The 23878-nt window shown below is 50.9% G+C and overlaps 1 protein-coding gene across 1 annotated transcript in view; it reads left to right on the top strand.

Annotated features, from left to right (window-relative positions):
- egln2 (egl-9 family hypoxia-inducible factor 2) overlaps positions 1–6706 on the top strand; it is a 28559-nt gene extending 21853 nt beyond the window's left edge. The window contains exons 4-5 of the mRNA XM_070867538.1: positions 2787–2854; positions 6573–6706. Coding sequence (XP_070723639.1) covers positions 2787–2854; positions 6573–6619 — 115 coding nt within the window. The 3' untranslated portion in view covers positions 6620–6706. The remainder of the gene's footprint in view (positions 1–2786; positions 2855–6572) is intronic.
- The last annotated feature ends 17172 nt before the right edge of the window (positions 6707–23878 follow it).

Here is a 23878-nt window from a genome sequence, read left to right as displayed (position 1 = left end):
CCTTGCTTCCTCCCTCCCATCTCCCCTCCCTCCCTCTCCCCCCCACTCCCCCCCTCGCCCCTCCCTCCCTCCCTCCCTCCCTCGCCTCTCGCCGGTGGATCCTTTTCCCACACTGAGTATGCCCTTGACCTATTTGCAGCCCATTTTTCCCCGAGCCATCTTGCAGCCCCTGTGTCAGTGACCCTTGATGTGTGGCCCTTTTAAGAACATTCGCCGAGCAGGAAGAAGCCTTTTCCTGTAACTGGTCATTGGAGCAGAGCAGCAGGCAGGCCGGAGACACCATTCCCAGCTCCCCGCTAAATATAATCTCCGGTCGCTTTCCTCTGGGAATCTGGAGGATGGAGATGATGTCTCCTGCTAAAGGAATGGTAAACACCAGCCTTTCAATCACTGCAGTGTGGCCAAGCCTAGTACCTGGGCAATGGAAAGGGCCTTTATCAGGCTTCCTCACCCAACACAGCATTAATATTAAATCTCCCGGCTGTCGGAGGTCCCACTCTAACTGCTCACCTTTTTAATCCACTTCCTGTGGGGCCCACCTCTTCAGTCTGAAAAGGGCAATGTCTGATTGGTGATAATGTCTGGATGTCGCATAAGAAAATGAAAATGCATTTTATAATTGTGCCGATGATGGGTAGGATTGGGCAGGGCCAGGTTGGGTTTGATTGGGCAGGGCCAGGTTGGGTTTGATTGGGCAGGGTCAGGTTGGGTTTGATTGGGCAAGGGCTGTGTTGGGTTTGATTGGGCAGGGCCAGGTTGGGTTTGATTGGGCAGGGCCAGGTTGAGTTTGATTGGGCAGGGCCAGGTTGGGTTTGATTGGGCAGGGTCAGGTTGGGTTTGATTGGGCAAGGGCTGTGTTGGGTTTGATTGGGCAGGGCCAGGTTGGGTTTGATTGGGCAGGGCCAGGTTGGGTTTGATTGGGCAGGGCCAGGTTGGGTTTGATTGGGCAGGGTCAGGTTGGGTTTGATTGGGCAAGGGCTGTGTTGGGTTTGATTGGGCAGGGCCAGGTTGGGTTTGATTGGGCAGGGCCAGGTTGGGTTTGATTGGGCAGGGTCAGGTTGGGTTTGATTGGGCAGGGCCAGGTTGGGTTTGATTGGGCAGGGTCAGGTTGGGTTTGATTGGGCAAGGGCTGTGTTGGGTTTGATTGGGCAAGGGCTGTGTTGGGTTTGATTGGGCAGGGCCAGGTTGGGTTTGATTGGGCAGGGCCAGGTTGGGTTTGATTGGGCAGGGTCAGGTTGGGTTTGATTGGGCAGGGTCAGGTTGGGTTTGATTGGGCAAGGGCTGTGTTGGGTTTGATTGGGCAAGGGCTGTGTTGGGTTTGATTGGGCAGGGCCAGGATGGGTTTGATTGGGCAGGGTCAGGTTGGGTTTGATTGGGCAAGGGCTGTGTTGGGTTTGACTGGGCAAGGGCTGTGTTGGGTTTGATTGGGCAGGGTCAGGTTGGGTTTAATTGGGCAGGGTCAGGTTGGGTTTGATTGGGCAAGGGCTGTGTTGGGTTTGATTGGGCAAGGGCTGTGTTGGGTTTGATTGGGCAGGGTCAGGTTGGGTTTAATTGGGCAGGGTCAGGTTGGGTTTGATTGGGCAAGGGCTGTGTTGGGTTTGATTGGACAGGGCCAGGTTAGGTTTGATTGGGCAGGGCCTGGTTCGGTGTGATTGGGCAGGGCCATGTTGGGTTTGATTGGTTAGGTTTGATTGATTGGTTGGTTGAGTTTGATTGGTTGGGTTTGGTTGGGCAGAGCCATGATATCCTTCAGCAATGAATAATCGGCAGGCACTTGCTGCCTACACAGGGAAAAATGGCTACTTGTCCAAGGTAATCCAGGCGTATTAGAATCATAGATATTTATGGCACAGGAGGAGGCCATTCGGCTCATCGTGTCCATGCCAGCCGACCAAGCCTAATCCCACTTTCCAGCTCTCGGTCCGTAGTCCTGCAGGTTACGGCACTTCAGGTGCACATCCAAGTACTTTTTAAATGTGGTGAGGGTTTCTGCCTCTACCACCCTTTCAGGCCGTGAGTTCCGCCCCAGACCCCCACCACCCTCTGGGTGAAAAAAGCTGTCCTCAAATCCCCTCTAATCTTTCTACCAATTACCATAAATCTATAGAAATCTAAATAAATAAAACTGCAGGGCTACGTGGAAAGAGTGGGAGAGTGGGACTGGCTGAGGTGCTCTTGCAGAGAGCCGGCACGGGCTCGACGGGCCGAATGGCCTCCTAATATGCTGTAACCATTCTATGATTCTATGACGTGTGAATCGCTGGCAAGGCCGGCATTTATTGCCCATCCCTAATTGCCCCTTGAGAAGGTGGTGGTGAGCCGCCGCCTTGAACCGCTGCAGTCCGTGTGGTGAAGGTGCTCCCACACAGTGCTGTTAGGGAGGGGGTTCCAGGATTTTGACCCAGCGACGATGAAGGAACGGCCGATATATTTCCCAAGTCGGGATGGTGTGTGATTGGGAGGGGAACGTGGAGGTGGTGGTGTTCCCATGCGCCTGCTGCCCTTGTCCTTCTAGGGGGTAGAGGTCGCGGGTTTGGGAGGTGCTGCCGAAGAAGCCTTGGCGAGTTGCCGCAGTGCATCTTGTAGACGGTGCACACTGCAGCCAGGGGACGCCGGTGGTGGAGGGAGTGAGTGTTGAAGGTGGGGGATGGGTTCCTGTTTATGCACCTTCCCTTCACTCAACTGAGCAGAGCGGGCTCAGCCGATTGGGAGGAGAGCCCTCAGCGTTGTGGCCACGAGGTGGGGATGAATTGTTTGTCTGACCAGCTCCTTCCCTCTCTCCTCAGGTACGCCATTACTGTCTGGTATTTTGACGGGAAGGAGCGAATCGAAGCCAAAGAGAGATTCAAGAGGGGTATGGACTTCTTTGTGCTCCTGTTTAACGGTCCCTTTTCCAAATTGGGCTCCAATTGACCAAATTATTTTCCAGTATGTCTCAAAGATTCCGGCTTGCTAGTTCTCCAAACCGATGGGGGAATTTTGGGAGGGGTGGGGTGGAGAGGCAAGGCCTCTGTTGTACCCCTTCGAGCAGAAGATTATGGGGAGATTTGATAGAGGCGCTGAAAATCACGAAGGCTTTTGATAGAGTAGACGAGCAGAAACAGTGGCAGGAGGATCGGTAACCAGAGGGCACAGACTTAAGATAATTGGCAAAAGAACCAGAGGGAAGATGAGGAAAAAAATGATTTGCGCAGTGAGTTGTTGTGATCTGGAACTCGCTGCCTGAAAGGTCGGTGGGAGCAAATTCAATCGTGACTTTCAAAAGACACAATTGGATATGAAGGAACGGCGATATATAAAGAAATTGCATTTATATAGCGCCTTTCGCGACCTCAAAGCGCTTTGCAGCCAATTAAGTACTCGTGAAGTGCAGTCACTGTTGTAATGTAGGAAACGCAGCAGCCAATTTGCGCACAGCAAGCTCCCACAAACAGCAATGTGATAATGACCGGATAATCTGTTTCAGTGCTGTTGATTGAGGGATAAATATTGGCCCCAGGACACCGGGGAGAACTCCCCTGCTCTTCTTCGAAATAGTGCCATGGGATCTTTTACATCCACCCGAGCGGGCAGACGGGACCCCGGTTTAACGTCTCATCCGAAAGACGGCACCTCCGACAGTGCGGCACTCCCTCAGCACTGCACTGGGAGTGTCAGCCTAGATTTTTGTGCTCGAGTCTCTGGAGTGGGACTTGAACCCACAACCATTTGATTGTGGTGAGGGTGTTACCCGCTGAGCCCAGGCGGTGAGCAATGGTGGCTACTCAACCGAGGGGGGAAATCCCAAGCTGCGCCAATCTTGTTTTCACTTGACCTCCAGAACTAGGGGTCACAGAATAACGACCTTCACCACTTTGCCTCTCCTTCGCCCAGAGGTGCTGTGGCCAATTTTAGCCCTCTAACTGGTTCTCAGCTGTGATCAGGTAACTAAGCACGGATGCGTCATCAGTTCCGTCAGTTAGACGCCTCCATTTTAATGGGGATATCCTCAGAATCCGGCTCGGATCTTGCACTACTTACCGCCTCTGTCCGCGATTTTTCACACAAGGCACGGAAAATTGCGGCCCTCAACTTATTTTTTTAATCCATTCACGGGATGTGGGTGTCGCTGGCAAGGCCGGCATTTATTGCCCCATCCCCAATTGCCCTCGAGAAGGTGGCAGTGAACCTGTGTGGGTTATAGACTTTACTCTTCATATTGCTAAAGAGATAGCATATTGTAGCACAGAAGGAGGCCATTCGGCCCATCGTTCCTGCCCCGGATCTTTGAAAGAGCGATGCAATTAATCCCCACTCACCCCGACCCTCCCCCAACCCCCTGCCCTGCTCTTTCCCCATGGACAAATTTCCTATTTAAGTATATATCTATAATTCTCCTTTGACGGTTATGATTGAATCTGCGTCCATCACTCGTTCAGGCAGTGCATGCCAAATCATCATAACGCGCTGCTTAAAAACATTCTCCTCCTCTCCCCTCTGGCTCTTTTGCCAATTAAATCTGTGTCCTCTGCTTACCAATGTCCAGCCAGTGGACACAGTTTCCCTATGACCTCTATGTAAATCCCTCATAATTTTGAACACCTTTACCAAATCTCCTCTTGACCGTCTCTGCTCTATAAGTAGAACAACCCCACTTTCTCCAGTCTTTCCACATAGCTGAAGTCCCTCAAACCCTGGTACCATTCTGGTAAATCTCCTCTGCACCTTCTCCCCAAGGTCTTGAACATAAGAAATCGGCCATTCGGCCCCTCGAGCTGATCATCGACCTCAACTCCACCTTCCCGCCCGATCTCCATATCCTTCGATTCCTCTAGACCCCCAAAAATCTATCTATCTCAACCTTGAATATAATCCAGAGACTCAGCATCCACAGCCCTCTGGGGCAGAGAATTCCAAAGATTTACAATCCTCTTGAGTGAAGAAATTCCTCCTCATCTCAGTGCTAAATGGCCGACCCCTTATCCTGAGACGGTGCCCTAGTTCTAGACTCCCCAGCCCGGGGGAAACATCCTCTCGGTATCTACCCTGTCAATCCCCCTCAGAATCTTCCGTGTTTCGATGAGATCACCTCTCATTCTTCTAAACTCCAGAGAGTATCGGCCCATTCTACACAACCCTTCCGAGAGGAAATGGCCCAGAATTGGACACGATACTCCAGTTGAGGCCTAACCAGCAATGTATGAAATCTACCTCCTTGCTTTTGTCTGCCATTTATAAAGCCAAGATTCCCGCATACTCATGCCACTTTCAAACATTGTTTGCTGTACAATATAAATGTTTTTGGACAAGACGCTAATTCGGCAACAGTCAGTATGTTCGAGCAACAGATCAAGATTTATTAAGCTTACGGCGTAATGTACTTAGCAGCCAGGGTTTGACGAGTTGCTCTCTTAATTCCTGTGAACTTCTCGGACACAAGATGTTATCCCTTTGGTCTGTTCTTTCTGCAGTTCCTCTGTAAAACTATTTCTTGAATATCGAGGTTTCAACCTATTTCTTATCAAAGGTTTGCTTGGTCAGTTTCATATATGGTTTTCAACAAAATCACCCTTCTAATGGTCAAAAGCCCTTGTCACTAACACTAGAGGTATCATCCTGACCACGCCTGCCCTCAGCACTTTGGGAGTTGTCTTATCGCTCTTGTTCTGAGCTCCACGCTGTACCAAGGAGCCTCTATTCAAGCTGTCTCACTTTACTGCTTTATATTAACCATCACGCGCAGTGTTTGCCTGCTTGTCTGCCTGAGTTCAGTCAAAAGATATTTTCACTGCCATTGAACAGTCCCCAGCATTGCCATGTCAGCAGAGAATCATGGGTAAGATTAGCTGGTCAGTGACTACTATTGAATCCATCATCATCATAGCCAGTCCCTCAAAATCGAGGAAGACTTGCTTCCACTCTAAAAATGAGTTCTTAGGTGACTGAACAGTCCAATGCAGGAATTACAGTCTCTGTCACAGGTGGGACAGACAGTGGTTGAGGGAAGGGGAGGGTGGGACTGGTTTGCCGCACGCTCCTTTCGCTGCCTGCGCTTGGTTTCTGCATGCTCTCAGCGACGAGACTCGAGGTGCTCAGCGCCCTCCCGGATGCACTTCCTCCACTTAAGGTGGTCTTTGGCCAGGGACTCCCAGGTGTCGGTGGGGATGTTGCACTTTATCAGGGAGACTTTGAGGGTGACCTTGAAACGTTTCCTCTGCCCACCTTTGGCTCGCTTGCCATGCAGGAGTTCCGAGTAGAGCGCTTGCTTTGGGAGTCTCGTGTCGGGGCATGCAAACAATGTGGCCCGTCCAGCGGAGCTGATCGAGTGTGGTCAGTGCTTCGACGCTGGGGATGTTGGCCTGGTCGAGGACGCTGATGTTGGTGCGTCTGTCCTCCCAGGGGATTTGCAGGATCTTGCGGAGACATCGTTGGTGGTATTTCTCCAGCGACTCGAGGTGTCTACTGTACATGGTCCATGTCTCTGAGCCATACAGGAGGGCGGGTATCACTGCAGCCCTGTAGACCATGAGCTTATAATTATACGATTGCTGTCTACTGCGATTCTCTAACCCCAGTCCTTCCTTTCTTCACAGCTTCTGCTCAGAGGGCCTCGCAGTTCGGCCAGACCAGTACAACGTAAGACGGCGCTGGACAGGCCGACCACCTCAATGAGCGGACGGATTGCGTGTGTCGCGCTGCTATTGGCCGATCCACCTCCCCGGTCTGCGTTTGCCCACGTTCGGGCTGCTCCGCCCGAAAGGACGGTTCAGATTGCACTCGACCCTCCCATTCTTCAAAAAAAAAACAGGCCCCGGGTGGTGGAGGGGGAAGGGGGAGGGGGGCGCGGTTATAGTCTGAATTTCACCTGTTAGCTCTCCGTCGTGGGCGGTTGTCACGGCGACAGTGAGCGGGTGGGGTTGTTTTGGTCGGGCGTTTTTTTTTTTGTTTTGTTCCGTTGGTGCGACCCCTGACCCAATGCGCTCCCCACCGCCCCACACACACACACACACACAGGTAGGAGCTTCGGGTAAGTGTCGAGACCCTCGACCTGACCCTCAAACTTTGCACTCTGCCCTCCCACCCTACCCTCCGGGCCCCATGTCCAAACGGGTTCCAGCGTCTTTGGTTTTGGGGGGGGGTGGTGGTGGGGTGTGTATTTGGTGTGTGGATTGTGCCGGGTAAGCTGGCCTCTCCTGCTCCGGTGGGAGTCTCATAAGTTCCACTCCGGATCACACCACTTCCCTTGCTTTGGCCTTATCCGTGCAGTAACCATTCTACCAGGATTAAATTGAGCAAAGGCAGCCCTAAAACGCTCTCCGCATTTGGCTCGGCAACTGTCCGTTTCTGGAACGGCCATGGGATTTGAGGAGTGAGCCTTCAACATCCGTGCCCTCCTCTTTAAGAGGAGGAGCGCAGTGATTCACCCATCACCTCGCGGCACACCGGATCCGCACGTTTCCAGTCAATTGAAGCGAAGCGCTTTCATTGGTTTGGTTAAAGGTCGTTTCACCTCCTGTGTAGCTTGTGTCCCTTATACCGAGGGGTTGCCAACTCCCCCAGGAATTGTCCTGGAGTCTCCAGGCATTGAAGATTAATCTTCAAGACACTGCCGCCATCAACTCTGGAGGAGAAAAATCATAGAGCATTAAACACAATATTATTTCTTTTCAGCGCTTATAAAAAGTGTTGGTGCTGGGAAAGAAAAGGATATTTGACTTGACAGTCAAGAACCAACCAACGCGGTAACGAAGAGCGTTGGCCTTTCCAATTGGGTTTGGAAGGCGGGGCACTGTGATGATGGACGTGTCGGAGCGGCCAATCAGGGGCGGGGAAGTTGGAGGGTGGAGGTCACGTGATGAAACCTCCCAGGAATAACTCCCACAAGAGAGTTGGTGACCCTCCTTCTACGCACTGCAGGACCGGTGTGGTTGGCGGGGTGATTGGAACCTGGGTTGGGCCGCGTTTTACCGATGAGCGGCGGAGGAGGGCTGGGACTCACTGGGACCCCGTCGTGGCCAAATCTCCCGAGGAATTGCAGCCTCCCCCTGCCCCCACCCTCCAACTCCCTTGCGGTCCCGGGGCAGGAGGGTGAAACGCAGGGTGGGGGGTGGTGGGGCAGGAGGGTGAAACGCAGGGTGGGTGGGGGGGTAGAGGAGGCTAACTGAGAGGACATCTCACCGCAGGACGGCGTTGCCGATGGCTGTATCGGTGACCCCGCGGCCGAGAACATCGTCGCTCCGGGCTCCTACCGGACCGCATCTCGCCGGCTCGCCATCCGCTCCTCCGACGAGGGAGGTGAGCGAGGCTCTGTACGCAAGGAGAGCGGGGATGCATTCCATTGCCGCGGCGGAGCGAGCGTGGCGACTTCCCCGGGGACAGCGGACATCCCCGCGGTGCGCGGCGCCATTGCCTCCACATACACGCAACCCACCCACGCCACTTTGCGGGCATCGCAATTCGGCACTGTACCGCAACCGGGCGTGGTTCCATGCCCGCGTCCTCGGCACAAGACCATGGCTGGCGAGAGGGCCGGGGCCGTTGACCACACTGCAGACGTGACCCCCACAACATCTCGGAACAGCCTTCATTTTTCCCCGAGCGGGCACCTTTTCCCAATTCCCAGGAGTGCTGAACGACATGGCCATCCCGTTGTCCGCTTGGGCAGAACTGGTGTCCCACCAAAACCCATTCAACGTCGACTGGACTTCCTTTGGGAGGGGTCCTACCGGCCCTGGTGTGTGGTGCTCGCTTCTCCATGGACTATTTGAAGCAACACTGAGCGGCCATTGAGAACACTGAGGTGCACACAGTACCGTTCCACACTTGCATAAATCGACTCCCAGCTCTAGACCAATGCAAATTGTACATGTTTTTTTCCAGTGGAGATTATTTTTTTTTGAGAATTCACCGCAGAGCCAGCGTTTTTGTTTCCATTTGTGTGCCAGGGAAGGGGCAGAAAATGTATTGCTTGTCCGTGCTTTTCTAGTGGGAGCGGGGGGTGGGGGGGATTTAACTCTTAAGCAACTGATTGTTAACGTTGACTGCGGTTTTTCTAAAATGACTTGCATCCGGACCAGTACTTTCTCCGATCTTGGACATTGTATCAGCGAAGAAACCGTGTCTTCAGATTAAAGGTGAACTGTTTACTCTCGAGCTGCGGCTCCTATTTCATCGGTCAGGATTTGGTTTCCGTCTGCGTTTCCCTTCTCGTTCCCCCACCGCCCCGCCCTTCCCACCGTGCCCTATCTCTGTAACCTCCTCCAGCCCTTCAACCCTCTGAAATCCCTGCCTCCTGTGGGCAGCATCCTCGCCTCTGAGTCAGAAGGTTGTGACTTGAGCCTGATTATCCAGGCCGACACTCCCAGTGCAGTGCTGAGGGAGTGCCGCACTGTCGGAGGTGCCGTCATTCGGATGAGACGTTAAACCGGGGCCCCGTCTGCTCTCTCAGGTGGATGTAAAAGATCCCACGGCCACTATTTTGAAGAGCAGGGGGAGTTATCCCCGGTGTCCAGGGGCCAGGATATTTATCCCTCAATCAACGTAACACAAACACATTATCTGGGTCATTATCACGTTGCTGTGTGTGGGAGCTTGCTGTGCGCAAATTGGTTGCCGCGTTTCCCACATTACAACAGCGACTGCACTCCAAAAAGCGCTTCATTGCCTGTAAAGCTTTTTGAGATGTCCGGTGGTTGTAAAAGGCGCTATATAATTCCAAGTCTTTTTCTTTTGGGACTGATTATTTGTACTGTACTTTATCTTTCGAGTCCCCGCCCCCGATTGTCTGCTGCCCGAACCACAAGTAGGACCCTGCAATCAGACCGGCCATCCCACAAGCCTTGGAGCAACCGGGGAGGGGGGGTGGGGGAGAGGAGGAGAGAGAGAGAGAGAGCTTGGGGGGGGGGGAAGAGAGAGAGAGAGAGAGAGAGAGCTTGGGGGTGGGGGGGGTGAGAGAGAGAGAGAGCTTGGGGGTGGGGGGGGGTGAGAGAGAGGGAGAAAGCGTGGGGGGGAGGGGAAGAGAGGGAGAGAGCTTGGGGTGGGGGGGCAAGAGAGCGAGCTTGGGGGTGAGAGAGAGTGAGAAAGTGTGGGGGGGCGAGAGGGAGAGAGCTTGGGGCGGGAGGGGAAGAGAGAGAGCGAGCTTGGGGGTGGGGTGGCGTGAGAGAATGGGGGGGAGAGAGAGCTGGAGGGGGCTGGGGGAGAGAGAGAGAGCTTGGGTGGGGGAGTGAGAGAGAGGTGGGGAGGAGAGCTTGGGTGGGGTGAGAGAATGGGGGGGGAAGAGAGCTTGGGCGGGTGAGATACTGGGGGGGAGGGAGGGAGAGAGATTGAGAGAAGGGGTGGGGAGAGAGAGAGCGAGCTTGGGGGGGGGGAGAGAGCATGAGGGAGAGGGCGGGGAGAGAGAGCTGGGGTGGGTGGGCGGCAGAGAGGCTGGGGGTGAAGAGAGAGATCTTGGGGGGGTTGGGAAGAGATTCTGGAGGGGGTGAGAGACTGGGGGAGAGAGAGAGTGCTGGGGGGGTGGGGTGGGGGGGGAAGAGAGAGAGCTTGGTGGAGAAAGAGGGACTTCAGCTAGCGGAGGAAGCACTTGCGCTGGGGTAAGGGACTTCGGCTGGCACTTAGTGGCTTCTGGGGAGATCTATCCTCTGTGGCTTCTGGAAGTCAAAGTGGATCGAGTTACAATTTGCGGAGCCAGCGAGACCTTGGGCTGGGCGGTTCCAGATACATATTCCAGAAAAACTTCATGGTGTGGTTTATCCTCCAAGGGGACCAATCAGACAAGGGGTGGCCATTTTTACACTACAAATAAACGCATCCTTTTTTTTTTACCCTCCTCCAATTCTGGTCTCTTGCCCATCCCCTGATTTCTATCGCCCCCACCATTGGCGGCCGTTCCTTCGGCTGCCTGGGCCCCAAGCTCTGGAATTCCCTCCTTGAACCTCTGGAACTTCTGCGCCTTCATCTCCTCTTTTAAGACATCCTTTAAAATCTGTCAAAACTAGAGGCCATCAATATAAGATAGTCACCAAAAATCAAATAGGGAATTCGGGGGAAACTTCTTTACCCAGAGAGCGGTGAGAATGTGGAACTCGCTGCCACAGGGAGGGGTTGAGGCGAATAGTATCAATGCATTTAAGGGGAGGCTGGGCAAGTATATGGGGGAGAAGGGAATAGAGGGTTATGCTGATAGATTTAGATGAGGAAAGACGGGAGGAGGCTCGAGTGGAGCATAAATGTCAGCACGGACGTTTCTGTGCCGTATATCTTGTGTGATTCTTCATTGACAAAGCTTTTGATTACCTGTCCTAATAAAAGAAAGACTTGCATTTATATAGCACCTTTCACGACCACCGGATGTCTCAAAGTGCTTTATAGCCAATTAAGTACTTTTGGAGCGTAGTCACTGTTGTAATGTGGGAAACGCGGCAGCCAATTTGCACACAGCAAGCTCCCACAAACAGCAATGTGATAATGACCAGATAATCTGTTTTTGTTATGTTGATTGAGGGATAAATATTGGCCCAGGACACTGGGGATAACTCCCCTGCTCTTATTCGAAATAGTGGCCATGGGATCTTTTATGTCCACTTGAGAGGGCAGACAGGGCCTTGGTTTAACGTTTCACCCGACAGTGCGGTGCTCCCTCAGCACTGCACTGGAGTGTCAGCCTAGATTTATGTGCTCGGGTTCCTGGAGTGGGACTTGAACCCACGACCTTCTGACTCAGAGGCGAGTGTGCTGCCCACTGAGCCACGGCTAATATCTCCTTATGTGGCTCGGTGTCAAATTGTGTCTGAATAACGTTCCTGTGAAGCACCTTGGGATGTTTCACTACGTTAAAGGCGCTATATAAATTCAAGTTGTTGTTGTTTCTCCTTGTCAGCTGGCCACTAGCAGGTGCCAAAGCCAGCCAGGGTAAGCCAGACTGCTCGGCACCATCTTACCACCAGGATTGGGAATGGGCCATGGGAAAGGTTGGATCACCTCGAGGGGTGGGTTTGGCAACTTGTGAACAATTGCCCTGGTGTCTACAGGAAATTGAAGATTCATCTCCAGGACACTGGGAGCAAACCCCCCACCCTCCCCACCCCCGCAAGAAGAAAAATCATAAGGGGCATTCAAAAAAAATCTTTCTTCACTTTTATTAGTTCTAAAAATGTTGCGGCGAGTTGGGAACAAAAGGGCTGTTTGGATCATTATTGACCGTTAGTCAATCCGGTAATGATTTTGCTTTCCAATTGGCTGGGTGCTGCGAGGATGGGCATGTCAGGTGACCAATGGCAGGAGCCTGCGGGGGGGGGCGGTGGAACGGGACTGTGGGAGGGAGGCGGTTGAGAGGAAAACTCCAGGAATACATCCAACCAGAGTTGAGGGTTGATATGATGATATTTAAAATGGTAAAGGGGTTTTATAGGGCAGATAAAGAGAAAGTATTCTCCTCGTGGGTGGGGGAAGTCCAGAACAAGGCAGCACAGTCTTAAAATTAGAGCCAGGCTGTTCAGGGGTGATGTCAGGAAGCACTTCTTCACACAAAGGGTGGTGGGAATCTGGAACTCTCTTCCCCCCAAATAGCTGAATGGTGGTCTAAAATGCATGAATGCACCCTGTCCCTTTATCAATATGGCAGCAGGCGCACTTCCGGCCGCCATTTTAGGGCCTTATTAGGCCGCATAGCGCCTGATATAATGGGCACTGCGCGGACACAACTCTTTTTGAGTAAACAAAACAAACATTAGATCAAGTGCCCCCCGATCTGGGGGACACTACAAACATTTCACAAGGCCCTTTTTTGTTTTTTTTTTGGCACTAAAATCAGTTTTTTTTCCCCAAGTGCCCCCTATAAAAGGGGAGGGGGACACTAAAAACCCTGGCAATTAAAATAAATTAAACTTTAAAACATAAAATCAAATTAAAATTTGGTTGCCGGGGGTGATGATGCACTCCAGTCCCTCCGGCGCCCACCTCTCGCGGAAGGCCGCTGCGCGGACACAATTCCTAGGCCTAAGATCTCAGGTGTATAGGACCATGGGCACGTCTGTCCTTTACACAATGATACCATGAGTTTTAAAAAGGAATAATCCCAGATAAGAAGCTAATAAGCATTCATGCACCTTATCTCCAGCTCAGTTAATGAACCAGCCAACATATATCTATCCACAGCTAAGATAACGAGATGAATACAGTTTCTTCTTCTTATCTTACCACACAGTACTTTCCTTCTCCAGTTAATTGCTATCCAGCCCAGTGACCACCAAAAGTTCAATTGCTAATCAACTGAATAAACCTATTGTCTCACCCGGTCTCTCTCCGACCCTGCTTTGCTTCAGTACGTCGATTATATACCCCGGCAATACTTCCTTATTTTAATACATTAATCCCATATTTCATCCCTGCGAGTGTTGTGAATCTCGGTGGATTAACATTATAGACATTTACAGCGCAGAAGGAGGCCATTTCGGCCCATCGTGTCCGCGCCGGCCGACAAAGAGCTACCCAGCCTAATCCCACTTTCCAGCTCTCGGTCCGTAGCCCTGTAGGTTACGGCACTTCAAGTGCCCATCCAAGTACTTTTTAAATGTGGTGAGAGTTTCTGCCTCTACCGCCCTTTCAGGTAGTGAGTTCCGCCCCAGACCCCCACCACTCTCTGGGTGAAAAAATTTCCCCTCTATACGTCCTACCAATTACTTTTAATCTATGCCCCCTGGTTGTTGACCCCTCTGCTAAGGAAAATAGGTCCTTCCTATCCACTCTATCCAGGCCCCTCATAATTTTATACACCTCAATTAGGTCTCCCCTCAGCCTCCTCTGTTCCAAAGAAAACAACCCCAGCCTATCCAATCCTTCCTCACAGCTAAAATTCTCCAGTCCAGGCAACATCCTCGTAAATCCCCTCTGTACCCTCTCTAGTGCAATCACATCCTTCTTATCTTATCACACAGCACTTTCTTCCTCCAGTTAATTGCTATCCAGCCCAGTGACCACCAAAAGTTCAATTGCTAATCAACTGAATAAACCTATTGTCTCGCCCGATCTCTCTCCAACCCTGCTTTGCTTCAGTACGTCGATTCTATATCCCGGCAATATTTCCTTATTTTAATACATTAATCCCATATTTCATCCCTGCGAGTGTTGTGAATCTCGGTATAGACATTTACAGCGCAGTACTCTAGCTGTGGCCTAACTAGTGTTTTATACAGTTTAAGCATAACCTCCCTGCTCTTGTAGTCTACGCCACGGCTAATTAAGGCAAGTTTCCCGTATGTCTTCTTAACCACCTTATCTACCCGTCCTGCAGGGATCTGTGGACCCGCACTCCAAGGTCCCTTTGTCCCTTGACACTTCTCAGTGTCCTACCATTTATTGTGTATTCCCTTGCCTTAGTTAGCCCTCCCCAAATGCATTGCATTACACTTCTCCGGATTGAATTCCATTGGAGTTCAGCTGGACTGCTGAGCATACTGCCCCTGTTGGAATGTGACATGTATACATACGTTAGAGACCGACGTAGGAACCAGAGGCGACCATACGGCCCTGTAAGCCTGCTCTGCCATTCAATAAGATCATGGCCGATCTTCGACCTCAACTCCACTTTCCCGCCCGATCCCCAGATCCATCGATTCCCCTGGAGTCCAAAAATCTATCGATCTGGCCCGTTGGGATTGTGTACAGTGGGGGTGAATGGGAAGGGGTTTGGGTCCTTTGGGATTGTGTACCGTGGGGGTGAATGGGAAGGGGTTTGGGTCCTTTGGGATTGTGTACTGTGGGGGTGAATGGGAAGGGGATTGGTCCATTGGGTCTATACAGTGGGGGTAAATGGGAAGGGGTTTGGTCCATAAGGATTGTATACAGTGGGAGTGAATGGGAAGGGGTTTGATTCATTGGGATTGTGTACAATGGGAGTGAATGGGAAGGGGTTTGGTCCATTGGGATTGTATACAGTGGGGGTCAATAGGAAGGGGTTTGGTCCATAAGGATTGTATACAGTGGGAGTGAATGGAAGGGGTTTGATTCATTGGGGTTGTGTACAATGGGAGTGAATGGGAAGGGGTTTGGTCCATTGGGATTGTGTACAGTGGGGGTGAATGGGAAGGGGTTTGGTCCATTGGGATTGTGTACAGTGGGAGTGAATGGGAAGGGGTTTGGTCCATTGGGATTGTGTACAGTGGGAGTGAATGGGAAGGGGTTTGGTCCATTGGGATTGTGTACAGTGGGAGTGAATGGGAAGGGGTTTGGTCCATTGGGATTGTGTACAATGGGGGTGAATGGGAAGAGGTTTGCTCCATTGGGATTGTGTACAGTGGGAGAGAATGGGAAGGGATTTGGTCCATTGGGATTGTGTACAATGGGGGTGAATGGGAAGGGGTTTGGTCCATTGGGATTGTGTACAGTGGGAGTGAATGGGAAGGGGTTTGGTCCATTGGGATTGTGTACAGTGGGAGTGAATGGGAAGGGGTTTGGTCCATTGGGATTGTATACAGTGGGGGTCAATAGGAAGGGGTTTGGTCTATAAGGATTGTGTACAGTGGGAGTGAATGGGAAGGGGTTTGGTCCATTGGGATTGTGTATAGTGGGAGTGAATGGGAAGGGGTTTGGTCCATTGGGATTGTGTACAGTGGGAGTGAATGGGAAGGGGTTTGATCCATTGGGATTGTGTACAATGGGGGTGAATGGGAAGGGGTTTGGTCCATTGGGATTGTGTACAGTGGGAGTGAATGGGGCAGGTCATCAATGTCTTTCAAGATGCCCCTCCCCACTTTTCTGCTTTTTCTCCTATCCTGACGCTGCCGACACATGTGAGGTTGTTTTCCTCAAATGCCCATCGCAGCCTGCCCTGAACTTGTGCTCACCGTACAATCCACCCAGATAAACTTTCCAGCAACAACAGTCAGGAGTAAGAGCCCTGGCTGGTTTCTCCCATCCCCGCCCTCCCTCCAAGCCGGGGTCCCGAGGCACGTTGTAGCCCCCGCAACCGCTGCCCTGGACAAGATCCACTATCTCGGGACAGACCAGAGGATGTTGCCTGGGCACGGCCCTGTCGGAGGTGCAGTCTGCCGAGGCCCTGTCTGCTCTCTCAGGTGGACGTAAAAGATCCCACGGTCACTATTTTGAAGAGGAGCAGGGGAGTTCTCCCCGGTGTCCTGGGGCCAATATTTATCCCTCAACCAACATAACCAAAAAAAAACAGATTATCTGGTCATTATCACATCGCTGTTTGTGGGAGCTTGCTGTGACGTGATTCCCATATTTTAAAAGTGACTACATTTCAAAAACGCTTGGGCTATCCTGAGGTCATAAAATACGCTATATAAATGCAAGTCTGTTTTTCTGCTTTGTTAGAACTCTTGAAGTATACAGGTCAATGAAGATTTACTCGAAACATCTCATAAGAACATAAGAACTAGGAGCAGGAGTCGGCCATTCAGCCCCTCGAGCCTGCTCCGCCATTCAATGAGATCACGGCTGATCTTCTGCCTCAACTCCACTTTCCCGCCTGATCCCCATAATCCCTCGATTCCCTTAATATCCAAAAATCTATCGATCTCTGTCTTGAATATACTCAACGACTGAGCCTCCACAGCCCTCTGGGGCAGAGAATTCCAAAGATTCACAACCCTCTGAGTGAAGAAATTCCTCCTCATCTCAGTCCTAAATGGCCGACCCCTTATCCTGAGACTGTGTGACCCCTGGTTCTAGACTCCCCAGCCCGGGGGAAACATCCTCTCAGCAACAATTTGCATTTATATAGTGCCTTTTATGTCACAAGGTGCTTCACGAGAATACAATCAGACAAAAAACAATTGAACCAAAGAAGGAGATGTTAGGACATGAGGCCAAAAGCTTGGTCAAAGAGTAGGTTTTAAGGAGGGTACTAAAAGAGGAGGGAGAGGTGCAAAATCACAGCCGGTGGTCACCCATGAAGAATGGCCACCTGGGGGCGATAGTGAGGGGAATTCAGTCAAGTGGGTGAGATTTTTGATGGGGTAAGACTGGGTGTGCCTTAAACCAGGCTTCTTAGGGCCTCAAATTAGGGCCTTAAAAGAAGCACCACTGTACAGCAGAAACAGTTTATGGGGAGAGGTTGGAAGAGGGAAGAGCAGGGGACAGGGAGGGCAGGAGAGAGGGAAGGGAGGGGGAGAGGGGAGCAAGAGGGAGGGAGGGAGCAAGGGGTGAGGGGAAGAGGGAGTGAATGGGGAGGAGAGGGGAGGGAGGGGAGAGGGAGTGGGGGAGAGTGAGGGGAGGAGGAGACGGGGAAGGTGTGAAGGAAGGGGGAGGGAGTGGGGGAGAGGAAGGGAATGGGGAGACGGTGGGAGGGAGGGAGTGGGGAGAGGAGGGGAGGTGAAAGGTGCATGGGAGTGTGTAGAGAGGGAGCGAGTGGGAGGATAGGGAAGGGAGGGAATGGAATGGAGGGGAGGGGAGTGATTGAGGGAGTGGGTTGAGAGGGAGGGGAGTGGATTGAGAGGAAGGGGAGTGGGTTGAGAGGAAGGGGAGTGGGTTGAAAGGGAGGGAAGTGATTGAGGGAGTGGGGGAGTGAGTGGGTTGAGAGGGAGGGAAGTGATTGAGGGAGCGGAGGAGAGAGTGGGTTGAGAGGGAGGGGAGTGATTGAGGGAGCGGAGGAGAGAGTGGGTTGTGAGGGAGGGAAGTGATTGAGGGAGTGGAGGAGAGAGTGGGTTGAGAGGGAGGGGAGTGATTGAGGGAGTGGAGGAGGGAGTGGGTTGAGAGGGAGGGAAGTGATTGAGGGAGTGGAGGAGGGAGTGGGATGAGAGGGAGGGGAGTGATTGAGGGAGTGGAGGAGAGAGTGGGTTGAGAGGGAGGGGAGTGATTGAGGGAGTGGAGGAGGGAGTGGGTTGAGAGAGGGGAGTGATTGAGGGAGTGGAGGAGGGAGTGGGTTGAGAGGGAGGGGAGTGATTGAGGGAGTGGAGGAGGGAGTGGGTTGAGAGAGGGGAGTGATTGAGGGAGTGGAGGAGGGAGTGGGTTGAGAGGGAGGGGAGTGATTGGGGGAGTGGAGGAGGGAGTGGGATGAGAGGGAGGGGAGAGGAGGAGGGCGTGGGTTGAGAGGGAGTGGGTTGAGAGGGAGGGGAGAGGGAGTGGGGATTTCCGACAATGCTTTTATCACTGAATCCTGCGATGGAGATGGGACAGACTGCGTGATGCGGAAGATGAAACCACGAAAGGAGCAGATTTTAACCGGCTGGGACCGATTGGCCGATGATGGGCTGGGGACCTGATCCCCTTTGCCGTTTCCGTGGGATGTTTTGCCCATGACGAGAGCAGATTGATGATCTCCTTCCGATTGAGATCGAGCTGGACCTGTGAGGCGGGGAGATGAAAGGGGCAGGAGTGGGGCTGTGACCAGTTGTTGGCACCTTCCACCTTGGCTGGTTATCCGAGAACTTCCTTTCTGCTTCAGATCAGCTTTCCTGGTCGTGTCGTCCCCTCACCCTCTGTACAATTACTGCACAAACGCCTCACGACAAAAATACAGGCTCTCAGTTCTTCAGCCCACTTCCCAAATGTCTTTCCCAGCTCTCCCACAATTCAACAGCCTGTTTTCCCCCCACCAAAAAGAAAGATTTGCATTTTCTCAGGATGTCCCAAAGCACTTTACAACCAATGAAGTACTTTTGGAGTGCAGTCACTGTTGTAATGTGGGAAAGGCAGCAGACAATTTGCACACAGCAAGCTCCCACAAACAGCGATGTGATAATGATCCAGATCATCTGTTTTAGAATATAACATGCGAATTTGGAGCAGGAGTAGGCCATGCGGCCCCTCGAGCCTGCTCCGCCATTCAGTAATCCTCGACCTCAACTCCACTTTCCCGCCCGATCCCCATATCCCTTGATTCCCTTAGAGTAAAAGATCCCACGGCATTATTTCGAAGAAGAGCAGGGGGAGTTTATCCCCGGTGTCCTGGGGCCAATATTTATCCCTCAATCACCACAACAGAAACAGACTATCTGGGTCATTATCACATTGCTGTTTGTGGGAGCTTGCTGTGCGCAAATTGGCTGCCGTGTTTCCCACATTACAACAGTGACTACACTCCAAAAGTACTTCATTGGCTGTAAAGTGTGTCGTGAAAGGGGCTATATAAATGCAACTCTTTGTGGGAGGGAATACTGAGCAAGGATATGACTAAGCTGCTCAACATAACAAGGCTGAGATGAGGACTATATGGGTTGAGGGAGGAGGGAGCAGAGGTTTAAACATGAGGTGAGGTAAATTCAGATGGGATTATGGTTGCAAAGCCCTCCAGGATTGTCACGCAGTCTCCAGGAATTAAAGATCGATTTCCTGGACACTGCTGTGAGCAAAACCTGAGGAGAAAAATCAAAGGTGTGCTAAAAAGAAATTGTTACTTATATTTTCTTTCACCACTTTCGTTTATTAGTGATAAAGAGTATTGGAGATTGGGGGGAATAAAAAGTGCTGTTTGACTGACAGGCAAGAATCATCCAATCGGGTGACCAAGAATCTGTTCACTTTCCAATTGGCTGGGGAAGGCGGGGCTCCGCAAGGGTGACCAATGACGGGTGAGGCGGCGAGAGGTCATGTGATGAGACCTCCAGGAATGTGTCCAATCAGGGTTGCCAACTCTAGATGGGATGTCGGGAAACATTGATGAGAGTCGAGTTGGATTTTGGAATAGCCTGCCTGTCTATCGGTCTATCCATCTGCCTAATCTAACAGTTTGTCAGTTGCGTGTATGTGCCCATTGGTCTGGCTATTTTTATCTCCATCCATCCCCCAATGTGTCTGTCTGTTGTGTCTAGTCGGTGTAATCTGCCTGTCTAAGCTATCTGCCGGGACAATTACAGGTTTCTATCCACCTGTCACACGAACGCAGCATCCCAGATTCATGTTCTGTAAGATCGCACGTCAATGGACGGGATCAACAGCGAGGCTGTGACAGGTTCGCTGTGACTGTATAGTATTAGGCAGTCCCTCGTATCGAGGATGACTTGCTTCCACACCAAAAAGGGATGAGTTCACAGGTGTTTCAATGAAGGACCTAATATTCCAGATCCAGAACTACATGTTGAAGGGTGGAAGATGCCTGTGGGTGGATTTTTTTAACGTGGGGTGGCCGTTGTACACCAGCCACCACACGGGGCTTGACAGAGCGAGGTCTTGGTCCAGTGGCAAGGGTTAACCAGGACGTCTGGAGACCAGCTCGGCTGCACGGGCCTAGTGCGCGCACATATCGCACAGTGTGGGCTGGGCCCGTGCTGCCCCTGTGACTGATAGAGACGAGAGCACGCCAGTGATCGTCTGTGCTCTGTGCGTTGGTCCTGGCTTCCTGTCACCTTTCGAAAAATAAAATTACATTACTGTTTAAATTTAATCTTATATGTACAAAAAACAAAATGTCCTTATATCTGTGTACACTGGAGTTCCCATTCTGTCTCCAAGTGTCGTGTCCAATGTATTCCACGTAAAGAGAGGTCCTGTGGGAAGGAGGAAGGAAAGAGGACAGTAGGGGTATGTTTGAGTGTGTGTGTGTGTATTGGCACATGCGGCGGAGCCTGGATCCAGTTGTCCTGATTAACCCTTGCCACTGGACCAAGACCTCGCTCTGTCGAGCCCCGTGTGGTGGCTGGTGTGCAACGGTCACCCCACGTTAAAAAAATCCACCCACAGGCATCTCCCACCGTTTAAAATGAGTTCATCAGTCAGCTGCGTACTCATTTTTAGTGTCATCCTCAACCCTGTGGGACTGCCTATGTTGAATGTATTTGCTTCATGGGTTCTTTGCTTAAGAATTCATAGCAGCACATTGCTATTAAGAACGAGTTGGTTTATTAGCAAAGGTTTAACAATCACACTACACATTACCAGTTCATCCACCAGGCTCACAACTGCATACCTCATCGTGGACCCAACTGGCCGGGGTTTTATTGAGTCTTGCGAACATCACGTGACTGGCTAAGCCACTCCCAACGCAACAGCTCTACAAACCTGTGAGCATGCTCACCGGTGCACACATTGTACTTACCGAAGGCAGTTGTAGCGGAAAGTAGTTTGGATATCTTCAAGGCAGACAAGTACCTTGTATACGTAAAAATAGAAGAGTAGTTGTGGCCCGCCCAGGTCCTGAAGAGTGATGACTAATGGGGTGGTGTCTGATCCTTTCTCCATCACTGACAGTCAAACTAGGATGTATTCTGTCACCCGGTGTATTTGGTCTGTTGGACTTGTCAGTTCAAGACAACTGAATCAATGGACAGGGAATGAATTTTAAAGAAAGCTAAAAACATATTTAATTTGCTTCAATTGCTAATTTTAACTTAATGTATAATTATTGTATATATTATTTAATTTTGTTTAATTATAATTACCGGTACTCTATTATACTGATGTTACTATTGTATACTCCTTATTTTATTATTTACAATGTAATTTTTTTTTTTCGCCCGTGTCTAATCTGCGAGTGCATTTTGTCTGCCGCTTCCGACCCAAACCTTTAACCTCTTTTTACACGTCCTTCTGGTTTTTATCTCTTTCCCTCAATGGTCAATATCTAACATGTTGTAAGAACCTTGGGACGTTTTACTATGTTAAAGACGTTATATAAATAACGTTATTATTATTATTATTTAAGACAGGTGGATGCTATGTAACTTTTGTAAGAACATAAGAAATAGGAGCAGGAGTCGGCCATTCGGCCCCTCGAGCCTGCTCCTCCTTTCAATAAGATCATGGCTAAGATCATGGTTAACCCTTGCCACTGGACCAAGACCTAGCTCTGTCAAACTGGTTGGAAAAAATCCACGCACAGGCATCTTCCACCCTTCAGGATGTAGTTCGGGATCCGGAATATCAGGTCCTTCATTGAAACACCTGTGAACTCATCCCTTTTCGGCGTGGAAGCAAGTCATCCTCGTTTCGAGGGACTGCCTATGATGATGAAGGCTGAGAATTTAAGGGATTCAGACTCTATACCAATTGGTTACAGCAAATCTATTATTAGTACATCATCATCATAGGCAGTCCCTCGGAATCGAGGAAGACTTGCTTCCACTCCCAAACTGAGTTATTTGATGGCTGAACAGTCCAATACGAGAGCCACAGACCCTGTTACAGGTGGGACAGACATTGGTCGGGAAGGGGTGGGTGGGGCTGGTTTGCCGCATGCTCCTTCCGCTGCCTGCGCTTGACCTCTTCACGCTCTTTGCGTTGAGACTCGAAGAGCTCGACGCCCTCCCGGATGCGCTTTCTCCACCTCGGGCGGTCTTCAGCCAGGGTCTCCCAGGTGTCAGTGGTGATGTCGCACTTTACCAGGGAGGCTTTGAGGGTGTCCTTGCAACGCTTCCGCTGCCCACCTTTGGTTAATTTACCATGAAGGAGCTCCGCATAAAACATTTGCTTAGGGAGTCTCGTATCTGGCGTGCGAACTATGTGGCCTGCCCAGCGAAGCTGATCCGAGTGTGGTCAGTGCTTCAATGCTGGGGATGTTAGCCTGGACGAAGACACAGCAGAGATGAATACATTTCAGTATCTCACGGCAGTAATTTACAGATGAGAATTTTTATTACCCGTTCAGTAGACAGAGTGGCGTGGAATGCCTCGTTCTTTAGCTAGGTTGTTGTTAAGCTCCAGCTTATCTTCGACTTCTGCGTCTGATTGTTCACAATCTGTCTTCTTTTATCCGTCAAAATTCCCAACACCTGACTCAACGAGTCCAATCATTTTTGTCCCGCACTAGTTTGAACTGAACAAGCAAGTCAGTTGCATTCAGTTGCAGGTAGGCACTCCTTAATCTCTGTCCAATAACTTGCACAAACATGCCTCCAATGCCCTCCCTTGTCGCTCTTCACCGTGCGTAGCACATGTTTCCCAATCGCTATTCTTATGGCAGCTAGAGATTCCGTTTTAGATTCTCCACGGAAACGGATGATTCCAAATAGCGTATCAACTCTTTACATCCGTACACTTTGTCAGAAGACAAGCAAAGCCCAGGGTGACAGAGACCACTGTTCCTGAGGTGCTGACTGTAGCCTGTGTGCCCACCCATAAGAAATAGGAGCAGGAGTCGGCCATACGGCCCCTCGAGCCTGCTCCGCCATTTAAAAAAGGAGGGAGAGAGAAAACAGGGAATTATAGACCGGTCAGCCTGACCTCGGTAGTGGGTAAAATGATGGAATCAATTATTAAGGATGTCATAGCAGTGCATTTGGAAAATGGTGACATGATAGGTCCAAGTCAGCATGGATTTGTGAAAAGGAAATCATGCTTGACAAACCTTCTGGAATTTTTTGAGGATGTTTCCAGTAGAGTGGACAAGGGAGAACCAGTTGATGTGGTATATTTGGACTTTCAGAAGGCTTTCGACAAGGTCCCACACAAGAGATTAATATGCAAAGTTAAAGCAAATGGGATTGGGGGTAGTGTGCTGACGTGGATTGAGAACTGGTTGTCAGACAGGAAGCAAAGAGTAGGAGTAAATGGGGACTTTTCAGAATGGCAGGCAGTGACTAGTGGGGTACCGCAAGGTTCTGTGCTGGGGCCCCAGCTGTTTACATTGTACATTCATGATTTAGACGAGGGGATTAAATGTAGTATCTCCAAATTTGCGGATGACACTAAGTTGGGTGGCAGTGTGAGCTGCGAGGAGGATGCTATGAGGCTGCAGAGTGACTTGGATAGGTTAGGTGAGTGGGCAAATGCATGGCAGATGAAGTATAATGTGGATAAATGTGAGGTTATCCACTTTGGTGGTAAAAGCAGAGAGACAGACTATTATCTGAATGGTGACAGATTAGGAAAAGAGGAGGTGCAACGAGACCTGGGTGTCATGGTACATCAGTCATTGAAGGTTGGCATGCAGGTACAGCAGGCGGTTAAGAAAGCAAATGGCATGTTGGCCTTCATAACGAGGGGATTTGAGTACAGGGGCAGGGAGGTG

Source organism: Pristiophorus japonicus, chromosome 26 (genome assembly GCF_044704955.1).
Source record: "Pristiophorus japonicus isolate sPriJap1 chromosome 26, sPriJap1.hap1, whole genome shotgun sequence".
Classification (NCBI taxonomy): domain Eukaryota; kingdom Metazoa; phylum Chordata; class Chondrichthyes; family Pristiophoridae; genus Pristiophorus; species Pristiophorus japonicus.
Note: the sequence above shows the minus strand (reverse complement) of the source record. Positions and strands in the feature narration are given on the sequence as shown.